Source organism: Syngnathus typhle, linkage group LG1 (genome assembly GCF_033458585.1).
Source record: "Syngnathus typhle isolate RoL2023-S1 ecotype Sweden linkage group LG1, RoL_Styp_1.0, whole genome shotgun sequence".
In the NCBI taxonomy this organism is placed as follows: domain Eukaryota; kingdom Metazoa; phylum Chordata; class Actinopteri; order Syngnathiformes; family Syngnathidae; genus Syngnathus; species Syngnathus typhle.
Window position 1 is genome coordinate 16,479,138 of NC_083738.1, and position 15,652 is coordinate 16,494,789.

The 15,652-nt window shown below is 41.7% G+C and overlaps 2 protein-coding genes across 8 annotated transcripts in view; one reads left to right on the forward strand and one right to left on the reverse strand.

The window, feature by feature from the left end:
• The window catches only part of flrt1b (fibronectin leucine rich transmembrane protein 1b), a 38,743-nt gene extending 30,327 nt beyond the window's left edge, over window positions 1-8,416 (reverse strand). For 2 of the 5 annotated variants that reach the window (XM_061282589.1, XM_061282582.1), the window contains exon 1: window positions 2,462-2,945. The gene's annotated coding sequence lies outside the window, so the exon portion shown is untranslated. Of the gene's footprint in view, window positions 1-2,225; window positions 2,367-2,461; window positions 2,946-8,304 lie in introns of those variants that run through there. The other 3 variants (XM_061282566.1, XM_061282557.1, XM_061282575.1) reach the window with 3 other exon arrangements.
• The window catches only part of macrod1 (mono-ADP ribosylhydrolase 1), a 111,607-nt gene that overhangs the window by 53,524 nt on the left and 42,431 nt on the right, over window positions 1-15,652 (forward strand). For all 3 annotated transcript variants that reach the window (XM_061282601.1, XM_061282615.1, XM_061282609.1), the window contains exon 4: window positions 11,262-11,291. In XM_061282601.1, the coding sequence (XP_061138585.1) occupies window positions 11,262-11,291 (30 nt within the window). The remainder of the gene's footprint in view (window positions 1-11,261; window positions 11,292-15,652) is intronic.

Below are 15,652 nucleotides of genomic sequence, written 5' to 3' on the forward strand. Positions count from 1 at the left end.
AATACATCACAAATGCCTTTCCCACATGTGAGGGGATGGGCTAAATGTACTGTAGAGAACAAAGCGCACACTAATATCGGGGAATACTGTAATTTCCAATGTTCCATTGTAAAGTATGGCACACAATGAACCAGTTTGTGCAACGGCGTAAGAATACATGTTCATGCAGAAAGCACACTCCACGACCACTGAACCTTGAGTCTTTTTGGATTGTTTTATATTTGAGCCTAGCGGCGTACTGTATTTTTCCTCCATTTCTTTAAGACATTGCAAAGATGAAGAACTTTGACTTCCTGCTGCCTTTCATTGCACTTTTCCTAGTTCTGACTTCCACCAACTCTTTCAGATTCATCGAATGTGCTATTTATGTCATATGACGTGTCTCTGAATAAAAAGTTTATAAATAATAATTAATTAATAAAAAGAAGTCATCGCCTTGAAGTCTCCCACAGTTTTCCAGAGCATTGTGAATCAGCCATGTCCTGTCACAACGCCCGCTTCTTCTCGTACACTGAAGAAACCAAATGCTGTACATATGTAGATGTGCTAGTTGTAGTTTTTCGTTGTTGTCAACTTACTGACTGATCAGCACCAGAATCCTGATCGGATAAAAGCCTACTTCTGGCCCACAAACTCATAGATTGTTGTTTGGGTTTAAAATATACCTTTTAGACACCAGTTCTGGATATTTTCTGACACACCTCCACACTTTACACAGCACCCTAATATACGATATGCTTTTTTGTGGATCTATTAGCTTAATCGCTGGATCGGGTTTCGCTTTCATGGTAATTTTCTCTAAGACCCCTTTTTTATTAGTCAGACATTGACCTCATATATCCCCTCAGCAACCTAATTGCTTCGGCTAATTCAACACTACAATAGTGCAAAGGCTGTTTAACGGCCTAATCTGTTAGAACTAATTCTTTGGCGGGCAGTTAAGGACCACACACACATGCACACCAGGAACCGTCCGTCATCTATGTGTGTTTAAGACTGAACACTGTTTACGGATTTTAAGTCATTCTTATTGTCTGTGACAGGTTTTGGGCACAGCTGATGTCTGCTTGACTGACAAACACAGCCGAAGGCTATTGTTCTTTTCGTATCTTTTAATTTAACAATCCCTGGTGCCTATTGTGCTTCTCCTTTTGGTTAATTGTGTTCAGAATGGAGCGTTACGTAAGCAGCGCTCCTCTTCTGCTGTCGGATCTGAATAAGAGGAGATCAAGAAGGGGGATGGAGGCGGGGCGGAGGGGCATGGAGGAAGAGCGTTTACTGCCTTCTCTTCTTCATTCACACCACATTCCCTGCACCGCACGACTTGGAGTCTCGCGTTCTCCCTCCCTCACTTGGACATTACACTTTAATCTCGTGTTCTGTGCTGCTTTCTCCATCGCAACCTCACCCTACTCGTCTGGCCTATCACTCTTTAGCCTATTTTTTTTATCAGTCCATCACACGTCCACCCACCATTCCACTCTGCCTTTCTTCATTAATCCAGTGTCCTGTGCAGTTTTGGCAAGGAGCATCTCAATCTAATCTGGAGTCACACTATGGCCTGCGATGACTACTAATCCTCTGTTTGTGTGTTGTGTGTGTGTGTGCGTGTTAGAGAGCATTAAAATATTTGCACTTGCACAAAAGATATATTGCCATATATATATATGGCAATATATATATATATATATATATTGCCATATATATATATATTGCCATATATATAATTTTGTTTTGTCTTGTTTTTTTGTTGTTTTTCTATATATGTATGTTTTGTGTGTGTGTGTGTTTAATGCCTGAGATGAGTTGAACAGCGTGTGTGCGCGTGTGAGAGAGAGAGACAGATAGAGACAGACAGAGAAAGAGAGAGAGAGAGAAAGAGGAAGGGAGAGAGGTTGCAGGTGCTGCAAGTAGAACATAAGAAGGGCATGTCCACTGGGGAACCCACACAAGCACAAACACAATTTTGTACGTCACACAAGTGACACAAATGCGCAGCAAGGATGAGGAAAAAAGCCCACGCAATTCCTCAAAGTATTATCTCTCACTTTAATCTTACCAACTGTCTCTAACGCCCCCCCCCCCCCCCCAACCGTCCGTATAGATACGTTCAAATGCACGTTTCTCATGTTTAGCATCAGTAGGCTGACAAGAAAAGAAGAATAAAAGCTTTCAAAAAGCGCAGCCTGCCTTCGGAAGCTTTATTAAGCCGACACGCATCCTACCTTCGCCCCCACGTTTTCCTCTTCACTTTTTGACTCCCGCTGGGGTTCCCGTGACAAAAGCATCCTTTAACCTATAGCACGCATTTAATCGGCTCCGTCAAATCGCGATGGAGCGACTTCTCCCCCCCCCCCCCTGCGCCCACCGCAGCTCTTCCAGCCCTGCGATGCGCACCATTTGTCACCTTAAACCAGCCCCACGTCGCAGCGTTAAAGCGCGAGCAGATAGACGCACTCACCTCGGAGAAAGTGTTTTCGCAGCCACGGTCCACTCAAGTCCACTTGGCTGCCCTGCAAGTCCACAACAGCATCTCGTCATCGCGCACACCACCGTGCAGCCTCCTCTTCCTCCACCTCCTCCTTCTCCTCTTCCTCGTCAAAGGGCGCAGTGTCCCTCCCTGAGCGCAAAATAGCGGCGTGCGCGCGCCCAAAAAGTCTTCTTTTTTCAACCGACTTCTCTAGCTTCTCGACGCAAAGCACTTGTTGACTGGAACCCTAACCTGATCCGTTGAGGAGCAACTTTGCTCACCTTAGGCGCACTTTGCTGTCTGCTCCTCCTCACTCGTTTGAGTCCTACCGAGCGGTGCGCGCGCGTCCTTTTGCAACGCGCTTTTGTCAGCGCGTTGTGTGCATTATGAATGCGTGTGCGTTATGAATGCGATCGGTGTAAGCGCAAACCCTCCATTGATGTTTGTGTGTTGATACTGTCGTGGCTGCGCGCGTGCTGTGTGCGCGCGTACGCACGCCCTCGTCAGTACCCGTGGGTCCAGTGTGCGCGACTGTGCACATTCATTACAAATCCTATACTGAGTAGTATTCCCCCTTTATATCACGGACGGCGTAATCGCGAATATTTGCATTAGTGCACGTGTAGACTACGTTATGAAATGTGTGTCTTCCTGCGTGAGTAGTGTGTGTGCATAATGGACGCCTTAGGCGATGCATGTATGTATTGTATAATCAATCCACGCTTTTACTGTGAATGATCTAAAATCTTTTGCATGTTCATATGCACTAATGTGTGAACAAAGAAAAAGTGTGTTTGGATACATTTCAATATGTACATGTGTGTGTGGTACTTGAAGGCTGTCTGTTTATGTCTTTTGACTTGGAACGCTATTTTCTTTTCTTTATTTCTAGAGTGTCTATGAAGTGTGTTCGGTATTCGTGTGTGTGTAACTACTTTTACTGTGCTCTATGAGCTCAGTTACAGGTTCAGCAGGTCGCCACGGTCCAGTGAGTACAACATCTCACTGAGTGTTAGTCTGACAGGTATACACACACGCACACATGAAATGTGTGATTCGAGGGCTGACAAGCAGCCAGTTTGGAGCCGCCTTTGACAGTTGGTTTGAAGTCATATGGGACTGCAATGTGTGTCATGCTTGCCAAAAACAATAGAAGACTTAATAAAAACACATATGCACTCAGTGACACTTTGCTGCTGTGGGGAAGTCATCTGCGGATCACTTGATGAGTTTGAACTGCTGCAAAGACACATCAGTGTGTGCCTTTGAGCCTTCACAAAAGCACACTTTGCCCCTTTGGGTGCTGTGTACTGTACACAACAGTGCCCCTCTCTCAAGACCAGGGTGTGATAAACATCCACTGCCATGTCAAGTTAAAAATAAACATATTTTAATGGGCACGTCTCAGAGCAGCCGTAGAAACCTGGATGGGCCCCTCGGGTCTCAGCCTGGGTGCAGACTCATCACCAGCACCCTCTGGTGCTTTGCCTGGCTCAGCAGGACTGCCAAATAAAGTGGTCTATATGTAAAAAGACATTTATGTCACTCTCTGGCTGTGGGTAATTAAACCAAAGTCCCTGTAAAAATGCTTTTTTTGTTAAACACATACCAAATCAACATGTGGTGGCCGTTGTAGCAATCGGGACCTTAAAGAAAGGCGTTGGTGGACTGATTTCAGTTGCTCCTAGATTACTTTACAAAGTCACTTGATCAACAAACACAACAAAGAAATGAAATCCCTAATATGTGACCCAGTAATTTACAGTAATTCTAGTTTTTTTTTTTGCATAGGATAAAAAATATATGCCTAAAAGAATTATTTATATTAAATGAATGCCTTTAGTGCTTTCGAACTAAACCACATCAAAGACTCGAATTAAAGCAGTTGATGAAATAAACACACTGGTTAAAAAGAAACAAATAGGAATATTTCTTGACCTCAAACAGTGACTTAGTGTTGCTTATGGTGTTCCTCAGGGTTCTGTGCTGGGTCCTCAGCTATTTGACTTACAGATAAAAGACAGTGTATCTAAATATAAAACTAATTTTGTTTGTAAATGACACAAACGTTTCTACAGTAGTGACAATTATAACCGATTTGTGAGCACAGTAAATTGAGAACCCAATCAAATATTTATGCATCGTGACAAAGTACATATTCTACGTGTAAATAAAAAATAAGTATGGATATTTGGTAACAATGAAAGCAACCCGTAATTGATGAACAACTAAAAACCGTTAAGTAATATATGTTGTTGTGGAATGCCCACATCAGACATCTCTCTCAATCTCTCTCAATCCCAAATAAAACACCAAGCAATATTTTGCTGGTGTACATGGCGATTGGGTTTTTTTTTTTTTTTGGTTGCCGTGAACATTTTAAATGTCTTGTATACATTTTGTTCTTCTCACAAACAAATAAATGAAATGAAGAAATATTTTCAGTCTGCATGTGTTACTCACAATTTTATGTTCAAATATCCATTGTCATGTCTGCGTGGGCAGTCCTAAAATATTTGCTGCATAGATTGTTGGAGTTGTCATTAGTTCATGTCAGTGTTGATAAGGTGTGTTCCTTCAGGGATTTAACTATCGTGAGTTAGTTAGTTATATTTTTATTAGCTGGCACGACATTAAGAATCAAACATTAAACGGTACCGCTAATTGTCATTTGAAATCAGGTTCGGTTCTTTCATTTTCTTCCGCGCTTCCGCTAATGAAAAATATGGCAGTCATATTCCTACAGGAACTATTAGTGCAAACACTGTTGCTGTAATTTACGGTCTAGTTATCCCTTACGGTATCAACTTAATGGCCCTGCAAAGGCAATTATTTTCTCAAGTAAAACTGGGTTAAACCATATATGTGCCACAATCTCCCAAATTCCAGATAAAACACGCACATTCCAAAATGATTTAGTGTCAAGAGGTAAGTTGACAAGCAGAGGCGATTTGAGGACTCGGACGAGACAACCTCACCGTGGTGTGACCTAACTCATTGCAGTATCGACATTGCTAATTGATTATGTAACTATCTCTGTTATCTTTTTTATTTCCCCAGCCATGCATAAAATTGCTTGTTGCTTGCTTTGGACTATGCAAAACCTAATAAGCAGATTCCCATGAAATGTTGCCAAATGGCAGCACGTTTGCTCAGCAAGAACCCGTTTACCTTTATAAGAAATTAACAAAAGAAATTACGACTTCGAAGGATGATTCATCTCTGTTTTGTTTGGAGTCCCTTTAAAAGAAATTTCTCTTCACACCAAAGAACAAATGAGAAGGCCGCTTCCCTCTATTTCGCGCATTTTGCACAAGTTCCCCTGACCCATAGAACAGAAGGTTCACGGAGAAAGAGTTCTCACCTCTCACCTCACCTCTACCAAAAAAATTATTAATTTTGTTCTGCTGTATGAGTAATCATTATAAGTGTGTATGCGGTTGCCTTCTAATATACAAGAGGACAAATACATAGACAAGGACGTGGAAATTTCTTAGGACCGCATTTGCATCCTTGGACACTCAAATGAAGTGTCTAAAACACAAATCAAGTTGTTACAGGTTGAATAGCATGTGTGCTGCTCTATTATTACCATTTAAGCAACGAATATTGGAACACAGTAGCCCAATACTCACAGACATATATTCTTTATCATCTGCGACAAACAACTGATATTAGATTCAGAATGACAATAAAGGAATGATGTTGCACAATATCTAGTCAACTAAGTGAGTGATCTCCAAGTAGTTAATACCTTTTGCTAATAAAGGCTTGTGTGGCGCACATATGCAATAAAAGTATGTCAACATGCTGCATTTGCAAGGCAACAACATCCAAATCAATTATTTACTACTCTATTCAAATGCACTAAACTGCTTTAGGATATTTAAAGCAATATAAGCACCTTGCATTATAGCTGGCAATCCAATAGAGCAAGCGGGTTTATCAAAGCATTGACTGAATTGTGAAAATAATGCACGCCACATAGCTAAATGGAAATGGAGTGTATTTACTGTGGATCTTCTCAGTAAGAATTTTTTCTTCCTTGGCAATAGATAACCATCACTTCAGTTATTCAGCTGGCACTTTATCGTTGTGTCTCATTCTTACACTGCCCAGGGTGTTCTTTGGGACTATTACGGAGCAAAAAGGCACTATCGTAAAAAAAATAAATAAAGCCTTTTCACAATGCACTTGTTTTTCTTGATGTTCGCCATAGATTTGTCCAACCCAGTTTTGGACACTGTAAAGAAATTCAAGTACACCCATAATTTGAGATCTTCTTATTGTATTTTGTCTATGTCCTTTTAAAACAACCTTGGGAAGTGTAAAAACCAGACAATACTATGTAACATTTTATCAACAAAAATATAGTAGGCCACGCCGCCCATTTAGCTTAAAAATGGTTTGCTCCACCAATCCATCCAAGCTTGTGAACATCTCATGGCCAAACCCTGAAAACAGGTAAGCCGTGATGGTTGTTAATTGAGCCCTTAGGCACTGTCTTGTCATTTTCAATTGACAGCAAGTGGCAAAATGGCCGACCCTTGAGATGGATTAAAATTTGGTGGATTATACTGCTTAATTCATACATGTGGTATTCATAAGAATGCCGTGTTAAGACGAGTGGAGATGCATTAAACTTGTTATTATAAAGGATTTAAAAAAAAAAATTGGCTTCCCTTTTAAACACCAATATGTGGTAAATTCCATAACTTCTAGGACTCTATAAGATCAAATAGGAGTAAGCAGACAATTTTTTTTTAGCTAGCAAAGTTTACAGGTAGTCAGACAGTACCACAGTTCTCTATTTGAATTGAAACGAGAGAAACACTTTTGACATGCGAATGTGTTAATGTTACTGGCGAGCAAACTGACAGGAACGAACAGGGATGCCAAACCAAATGAAGCCACTTTGCCATTTTATTCCGCCTTTGTGGAAATGTCAAAGTATTTTGAATCTGCAAAAAAAATGTTTGCTGAACATTTCTCACTATCGTTAGTGCACCCAAAACCTTGGCGTGTAAGCAACGTTAATACGTATATATGGAGGAGTGGCGGCAAGGCAGGGCTGTGGTTTGGGCAGGCAATAAGCAGGGGATATATTTCTCATATTCTTGAGACTGAAGTGCAAAAATGGCACCTCCCTTAGGTGAGAAAATGCCATATTTTGAATGTTTTTTTTGTTTTTTAGAATAAACACTTGGTAGACTAAAGTTTTAAAATCAATGTTAAGAATATGCCCATTTTAGATTAAACAGAAAGTTTTGACATCTTGGATTGACGTCCCCTTTAAGGACACTTTGACAAAATTGATTGACATTCTCTTGTCAAAAATAACTAAAAAAGATAATGTCCCCATAAAGTAGAGTGGCGGCTTGGCCACGGCGTCGTGGGGAGAACAGAAAGCAGCAGGCAGAAGTAGGAATACACAAACAAGTTGCATTGGGGCTTTGGGAATAAGAGAAGGAGGGGGAGAAAAATAAGGCGGAGGGTTGCACAGTTGCAAAGAGAAAATGCTGCTTTAAGAAAGCTTTGTGCTTAGAAGATTGGAGATTTTTTTGTAAAGAACCATAATCATCATCATTATTTATAATTGAATCCGCTATTCAAACACTTGCCCCCCCCCCCCCCCCCCCACACACACACACACACAAGTGCTTTGTCCTCTTACATCCTCTTTGTCAAATCAACACCTTCGTCCTGGATCCTACCATGTTTAAGATATTTAGCTTGTGTCCTTCACTGAAGCATCAATCTCAGGCCCTCCAGCCTTCATCCCTTCATTCCTCTTCCTCTGCACCCCACCCCCACCCCTCACGGAGATTACTTACCTCCCGAGAAAGAAATACACTCCATCTTGTTTTATGTTCCAGGCAAATTTAGTCCCGCGTCTTCCTCTCTCCACTCTCAACTCACTTTCACTTCATCTCTCTCCCGTTCGCGTGCTGGCTCCCCCCACCCACCCCATCCCCCGACACCTCTCCTCCCTACTCGCTCCCCCTCTCCCTCCAGATGTACTTGTATAACTTATCACCCTGATGCGATAATTGGTGTGCCTTGGCAGCACGCTTTATTTAGTCGACGCACCATAAGCTATCTCGATTAGTCTTGTAATACTGCTGAAGAAGAAAAGCTGTTTTAATATAGTAGTTGCATAGCACTTCTTCGATTTGTTGTGTGAATGTGGATTTCAACTGACGCTGTAACCCCTTCCACACTTCAAGACTATCGACGTTACTCCCGCTGTCTAATTAACTAGGTTTCAGTAACAAACCTTAGCGTCGTCATGGTTACCCACTGACACTGTCTGCATTTGAATGTACGTACGTGTGTCCTGCAATAGTGTTTGTTTTGGTCGTCTTTGTTTCTTGCTCACTGGACTTCCAAGCAAATTCTTCCTCCCATAAAATAATTTTTAGCTGCATGTTGCGTCAGGTAAGGATCAATATGAGCTTGAGTCAACCTAACATGATAGTATCGTATTAATGTAACGTTGTAATAGTTGCCAAAACCTCGAATCCCCGCCTTGCTTGTGGCTTGAATTTGATTCAAACAAATGTTAAATGGATAATCTCTCCACATGGGGCGGTTGATCTCACAAGGGAGCCTCCTTGTTTAAGTCACCCTTTGCCAAGAGGCCTCATGCCAGTTGTGGATGATTCTTCAGACGAGTTAGTTCGAAAGACAAACTCTCACCACTGTCTCTACTCATCACGTTCCACTCTTTCTAATGTTCACCATCCCCCCGGTGCCTCATTAATTTTATTAACACTTCATTTTTTTTCCCACATCATGCTTAAGCGCTCTAATTTGTAGCTTGATTTGGTGGGAATGAACTGAATTTATAATGACTGCGGGACAATGGTGTAATGCAGCTCCAGTCTCTTCTGGACCAGCCAGATCGAATGAAGTACAGCCCAGTCTCATGTGAAAAATAACACCTACCTATTTAGATCCCCATTCGTCCCTTGATGACTAGAAAATATAGTTGTATACAACTTTTTGATGCACGAACTGGAACTTTTGTAAACACATTCACACATTTGTACATTCACCATGATATCTTTGCTGCTTTTCACTTTCACAAGCTCTTTATTATTAGCGTTAACGTGTGTCTGTGGATGTGCGTTCGATTGATTTTTCGCCAAATTCATCCACCCTTGCGAGTTATTCCTCATCAAATGCATTTTTCAAAACAACTTCAAAGCGTTTTGAACTGAAATGTTGCAAGTCTGCAATCTCAATGTAAAGCATACGCTTTGATTCTGTAGCCTGTGTTTGGCTATTAGTGGAACACTTAAAACGAATCATTGTGGCAAATTTATGAAGCAACAATCATTTTGCAGTCATGTGGATGGGCGAATAAGTGGACACGTAGTTGAATGGTGACTACCATTAAGAAGTCTCATTTCATTCTTCAGATGACCGCCATTTAGCAATTGGAAACATTACCGGGCTGAAGAGCAGACTGCACTGAGAATTATTCACATTTTCACAGTTCACAGCAATGTGCAACATGCGAGACAAAAGACAATCTGGAGATGTGTGAAGTGCCACCGGAAGAGGCGGTAATGATGAAAAGATCTTAGCGGATTTTCCTCATTCAAAGCCAGCATCAATTTTTACTGCGTAGCTCTTCTGAGAATCATCAAATTTGGAATCAGCACTTACTAATAATCTAAATGTTTTTCACTGGACATTTATGTACACTCGACGGTAACAACAAAATAGGAACAGAATCATTTCTTTAGAAAATTAAATACAAAATAGAAAATATGAATAGAAAAATATTTTATATACAGTCTCTCAAATGTATTTCTACTATATGTACTCCAATTCCACTTTAAATGATGGAAGTAACGCCATCACTGCCAGCCGTTTTCAAAGCTGAGTTCCCTATTGTACATTGGCAAGCATTTTGACTGTTCTTTCAAGACCCGCAGAGATTTGTGTACTTGGACAATATACTAAGCACCAAACTTACAGAAGAAAGGCTGGACTCTGAAAAATTCCCGTTGACCCTGGCTTTTTCTGTTTTTTAGTAATCAACAGCAGGACATGGGCTGGTTTCAGCAAAAACATCTGTCTTAAAAAAAACTGGAGAAATAAGGAAGTCAAACAGAGATTTTTTTAGATCTTTTTCCCTTTGTGACCCTTCAAACTCGCAAAAACAATACAATACTGGCTGAATGATTCATTTCCATATAGACACCTTGGAAACACGTCATGAGCGAGACGGGCTCGTCACATAGCCCAAGCGTGGCTTTTTTTTGTTTGACCATTCACTCCAGGATTTGCGTCATCTTTTCTCTCTATTGAGGCACACAATTCCTGTTACCTACTGCACCACATTATAGCTAGCGTGCAGGCGTTGTTATTACAGTTGTTTACAAACATGAATTTCACAGACAAGCTGACAAATGTATTTCACCCTGAATAAGTTCATTTGTGAATCAGTTGAGCATTTATTCACTTTTTGTGGAGTGCTGTGCAATGAGCGTTTTCCAATGCAAAATGAATGTCTTGCCTCAATTGTTGGGAAATACTGCTTTAGTGATTTTAATATGACCATAAACTTTCACCGGTGCCCCAATTCAGAAATAAAAATGTATTTTTATGTGTTTTTTTGGTATTTGACCAAACACACAATTTCCATTCAGACTCCTGAGAGTTTTTTTGTCTGTGATTAATTCCAAAGATGCTTTGATTTATGATTGTTTGCTATTATTTTGATGAATGTACTTGTAGGACGATTAATGATAATTGGTTCTCCTTTCCTTTGTTTCAGCCAACCAGACTCTGCTCGGAGGAGGTGGAGGTAAGTCATAACTCGTCTAAACTGTTGGTTTAAATCATAAATCGTCTCAAGTGTTTGTTCTACGTCTGATTGGCTTTGTGGTGAAAGCAGTCCATTGTGGGCACCAAATCATTCAAAAATGTTCGTTTCATTTGTTGATACAGTGCGGTTTAGTCTCTGAGGATGTGTTTGGTGACATTCTGCTCTTTGCTGTCCATCTTTCTGCTCGGGGCTGGGTGGAGTCAATAGTCATTAATGGATGTGGAGTGTTGTGGGTATAAACAGCCATTTTTCAGTGTATTGTCGACTCAGTGCTATGCGACGTGTGCGTAATGTCGGGCGTCTGTGGTTAATCAATACTTGTATAATAAATCTCTTCTTCTCATGCGGCAACATGCGCAATAGCTGTTCTATGGGACTTACAAAAACCTGCCTTTATACTTGACTTCACGGCAGGCCTATTCATTTACAAATTCAGTTGGGGCAAATTTGTAGCCGGCGCATACGCATTAGTGCCCAGTAAACGGACATATTTTTCCCAGTATCTTGCCATTTCAGCACCGCTAACACACTTCAAAACAACACCACCAGCAACACCACTGTTTCATTCATGCTATCAAACGCTCTGGGAATTTTTAAAATCTGGCCAACCGAGATACCCTCTGCATCTCTTGACTGCAATTCATTTCAGGCAGACTGGCCTACAAGCTGGACCACTCTGGAGTCGGTCATGGGCCGCATGTGCCCCACGGCCCGCGAATTGAATAGCACTCTTTATGATGTCACTTAAAATTGGGCAGCAACAAACCTGCATGTGTCTTTGAAATTGAATGAAAACTGTGCATCATAAAATGAAAACTGAAACGTGTATAAAAGCAAATAAAATGAACTAAAATTACAACGAAAATCTCCTCCGGTATGGCCATATAGAAAAAAGGTCAAACAGTTGTTTAGGAATTGTTGTTGTTTTTATTGTTTTGTTTGTTTAACATTAACACACTACAACACAAGATGGGGGCAATACATGGGGGAAAAGTTATGCAACTTGACTGACAATGGTATTGATAATGCAATTAAAGCATTCCCACCCAAATCAAATCAGTTTTGTGTGGGCTTTCTGTGCAGGGTTCTTCATTTACATGTTCCTACAAGTCTGACGTGTTCTCCTGAAGTACATACACACACACACTCACAATGCACACACACACACACACACACACACACACACACACACACACACACACACAAAGAACTCACTGATTTATATATATATATCAGCCAGGCCTCAAGCCATAAAAATGAACAGCAGTCTCTTTGGTGGTTCTCACGTACATGCACATCGATGCACTTCAGTGGCTTCGTTTGATGTCGTCCTGAAAGTCCCTGATGGGTCTACGAGACAGATGGTTTCTTGAGGCCAACACATACACAAGCACACACAGACACAAGCACACACACACTCACACACACGCAGGCACACTTCATTTGCAACGTGTGAATTCACTAAACTTGTTTAGAATCGTCACGCTGGTTTAGTTACTCTCACGCTCTTCGGGTGCTTTTACATTTAACCGTTGCATCTGTTTTAATTTGGCCGGAGGAGACTCCTGTTTCACTCCACCGTATGTCAATGCATCACTCAGCCAAAATTTGATTCCTCTCGTTGCTTTCTTGGCGTATTTATTTCCCGCTGTCACTTTTATTCCACCTCCATGTCCTCGGGGGTTTGTGAAGGCCGATAGAGCCTGTGGTAGGTGTTAATTGGGCAGAGAGGATGAATGGGAGAAAAATGAAGGATGGGAGAGTGTGGGATTACAACAACGAAATCAAGATCCAATCGCCTTTGCCACGCAGCAACAGGGGACAGATGGATGCACAAGCAGACTCGGGTGGGGGGAACCAATACAAATCACCGAATAATCAGTTGGTGGGCATCATCACTGACTCGTTCGCGTCATACTTCAGTCGGATGCGATTTTTGTCAGGGTTGAGACAGCAAAGGTCCTTCAGGTGCTCTATGCAGTCTCAAGGCATGCTGATCAACAGCCATACACAACAACCCAAACCTGCCGGCAGCATTTTGACACTGCGGCAGATGTGAGGGCTGAGCTCTGTCTGCACATGAGCAAGCAAAGTCAAGAGCAGGAAATGAACCTTTTTTCCATGTCCAGCGGGCACACTCGCTCATTTATTCACAGGCTTATCTCCCTTTTTCAGTGTTTCACTAGTTGATTGCTTTCTGAAGCTCAGGAAAAGCCCAGATGTCCAGTGGATGTGCAAACCAGAGCTTTACCTAAGATAATGTATTTCTTCATATGGGCTTACACAAACAAAAAGAGACTCCAGATTTTCCTGTTGTGAGGTAAAAATCAAAACAACTCTTGTCAGACCTGACGATTCCAAAATAACAAAATCAAACAGGCAAGCTCCACCTGTTTCTTCTTGCATCTCAGGGGGCAGCCATTTTGTCACTTGCTGTCGACTGAAAATGACATCACAGTTGCCCGGTCTCAGGTCACAACCGGTCAAAGCTCACCAATTTTCTGAAGCTGTATGATATATGAATGAACACAACAGTATCTTTCAAATGTGGCAGTATTACCATATACGTATGTATTTTAAATATTTGATATGTCCACTGGCTGTTTGTGTTTTGCTTTATTTTGATCTTTTATGCCCTTGATTTCTTCCCCGATATAGAACATCCATCCATCCATTTTCTGAACCGCTTAGTCCCCACGGGGGTCGCGGGCGTGCTGGAGCCTATCCCAGCCGTCATCGGGCAGTAGGCGGGGGACACCCTGAACCGGTTGCCAGCCAATTGCAGGGCACACAGAGACAAACACTCATACCTAGGGACAATTTGGAGTCTTCAATCGGCCTACCAAGCATGTTTTTGGGATGTGGGAGGAAACCGGAGTGCCCGGAGAAAACCCACGCGGGCCCGGGGAGAACATGCAAACTCCACACAAGGAGGAATCGAACCCGCACCCTCCTAACTGTGAGGCGGACGTGCTACCCAGTGCCCCACCGAGCCGCCCAATATAGAACATCTTAAAAATAAATGGAAAACCAATCAGGGAAAATCAGCTTTCATTTTGGAACAGTAGTGTACAGTAATAATATACTGTATATAGTGATTTTAATAATATCTTGTATATAAGTGATATCAATGATATAAATGATTAATAAGTATTATCTGATTTGCTTACCTAATGAGAATTGATAAGAAGTTGGAGCAGTATCAATAATGGAATCAGAACGGCTAAATTTTCATCAATTCCCATCCCTACATGACTGCTTTACACATTGTGCATGTCTCCGCTACGGTAAATTGGAAATTAAGGGCGCATTCGCACTGGGCCGAATACATTAATGATATGACACGGAAGTGTCGCACGCTTGGTCATGAACTGGCTGCCTGTGGGCTTTGACATTTTCCATTTTCCACAAAGAAAGGGCCCTGGCGGCCGTTAGCGCTGTGTGCACAAATTAATTCACAATTTACAGACCTGTACAATGTGAGTGAACCATGCGCTGTGTGGTGAAATCAAAAGAGACACATCTTGAGAGATGTATTATTATTTTGAAGGTCTATTAGACAGCTTTAATGTCGGGAGTTGTACTGATTTCAGCTTCATGGGCATGCTGGGAGTCTCTGATATAGTGCTCTCATAAATGCTGTTTGCTCAACTACCAAGAGGACCACACGTCGACTGGGGGTGAGATGTTTATTAAAGGGTTAGGCCTGCCGCACACTGGGCGATGCGGCCAAATCCTACGTATGTGTGCGGAGGTCAGCAACTAGTTTTATTACTACCGTTTTTTTCCGTGTATAGTGCGCCCCCATGTATAGTACGCACCCCTAAAAATGGCATGCCGATGCTGGAAAAAAGCTTGTACCCATGTATAATACGCACCCAATTTTTATGAATTTTTAAAAAAAAAAAATTAATTTTTTTTTTTTTTTTTTTTTTTTTTTTAAGTCCCAATGATCGTCACACACGCAGGGAGGCAATGGGTCCCATTTTTATAGTCTTTGGTATGGTCTTAACTAGGCTGGATGTAATTTTTTTTGTTGGCGTTGATTTCTCCGACTGCCCGTAAACGCACCACCGCGCACGGGAAAGAGGCGGCTCTGTATGGGAGAGACGTTGAAGAGGAATAAAACCACCCTTGGAAACCAAAACTTGCCCCTCGTCGTGACTCGGAGCCGCAACAAATGTTTCGGATTTGTGTAGGGTACATTGTGAGACAGCAAACGAGCAGGTGATCGAGCAAGCCTTGTCTGATACGAGAGCATTGCGGTCGCATGGAGCGTGTTTGAAGTGAACAGCAGAGAAGAAAGGAACAAAAATTAAAAAAAAAAATTACAATTTTTT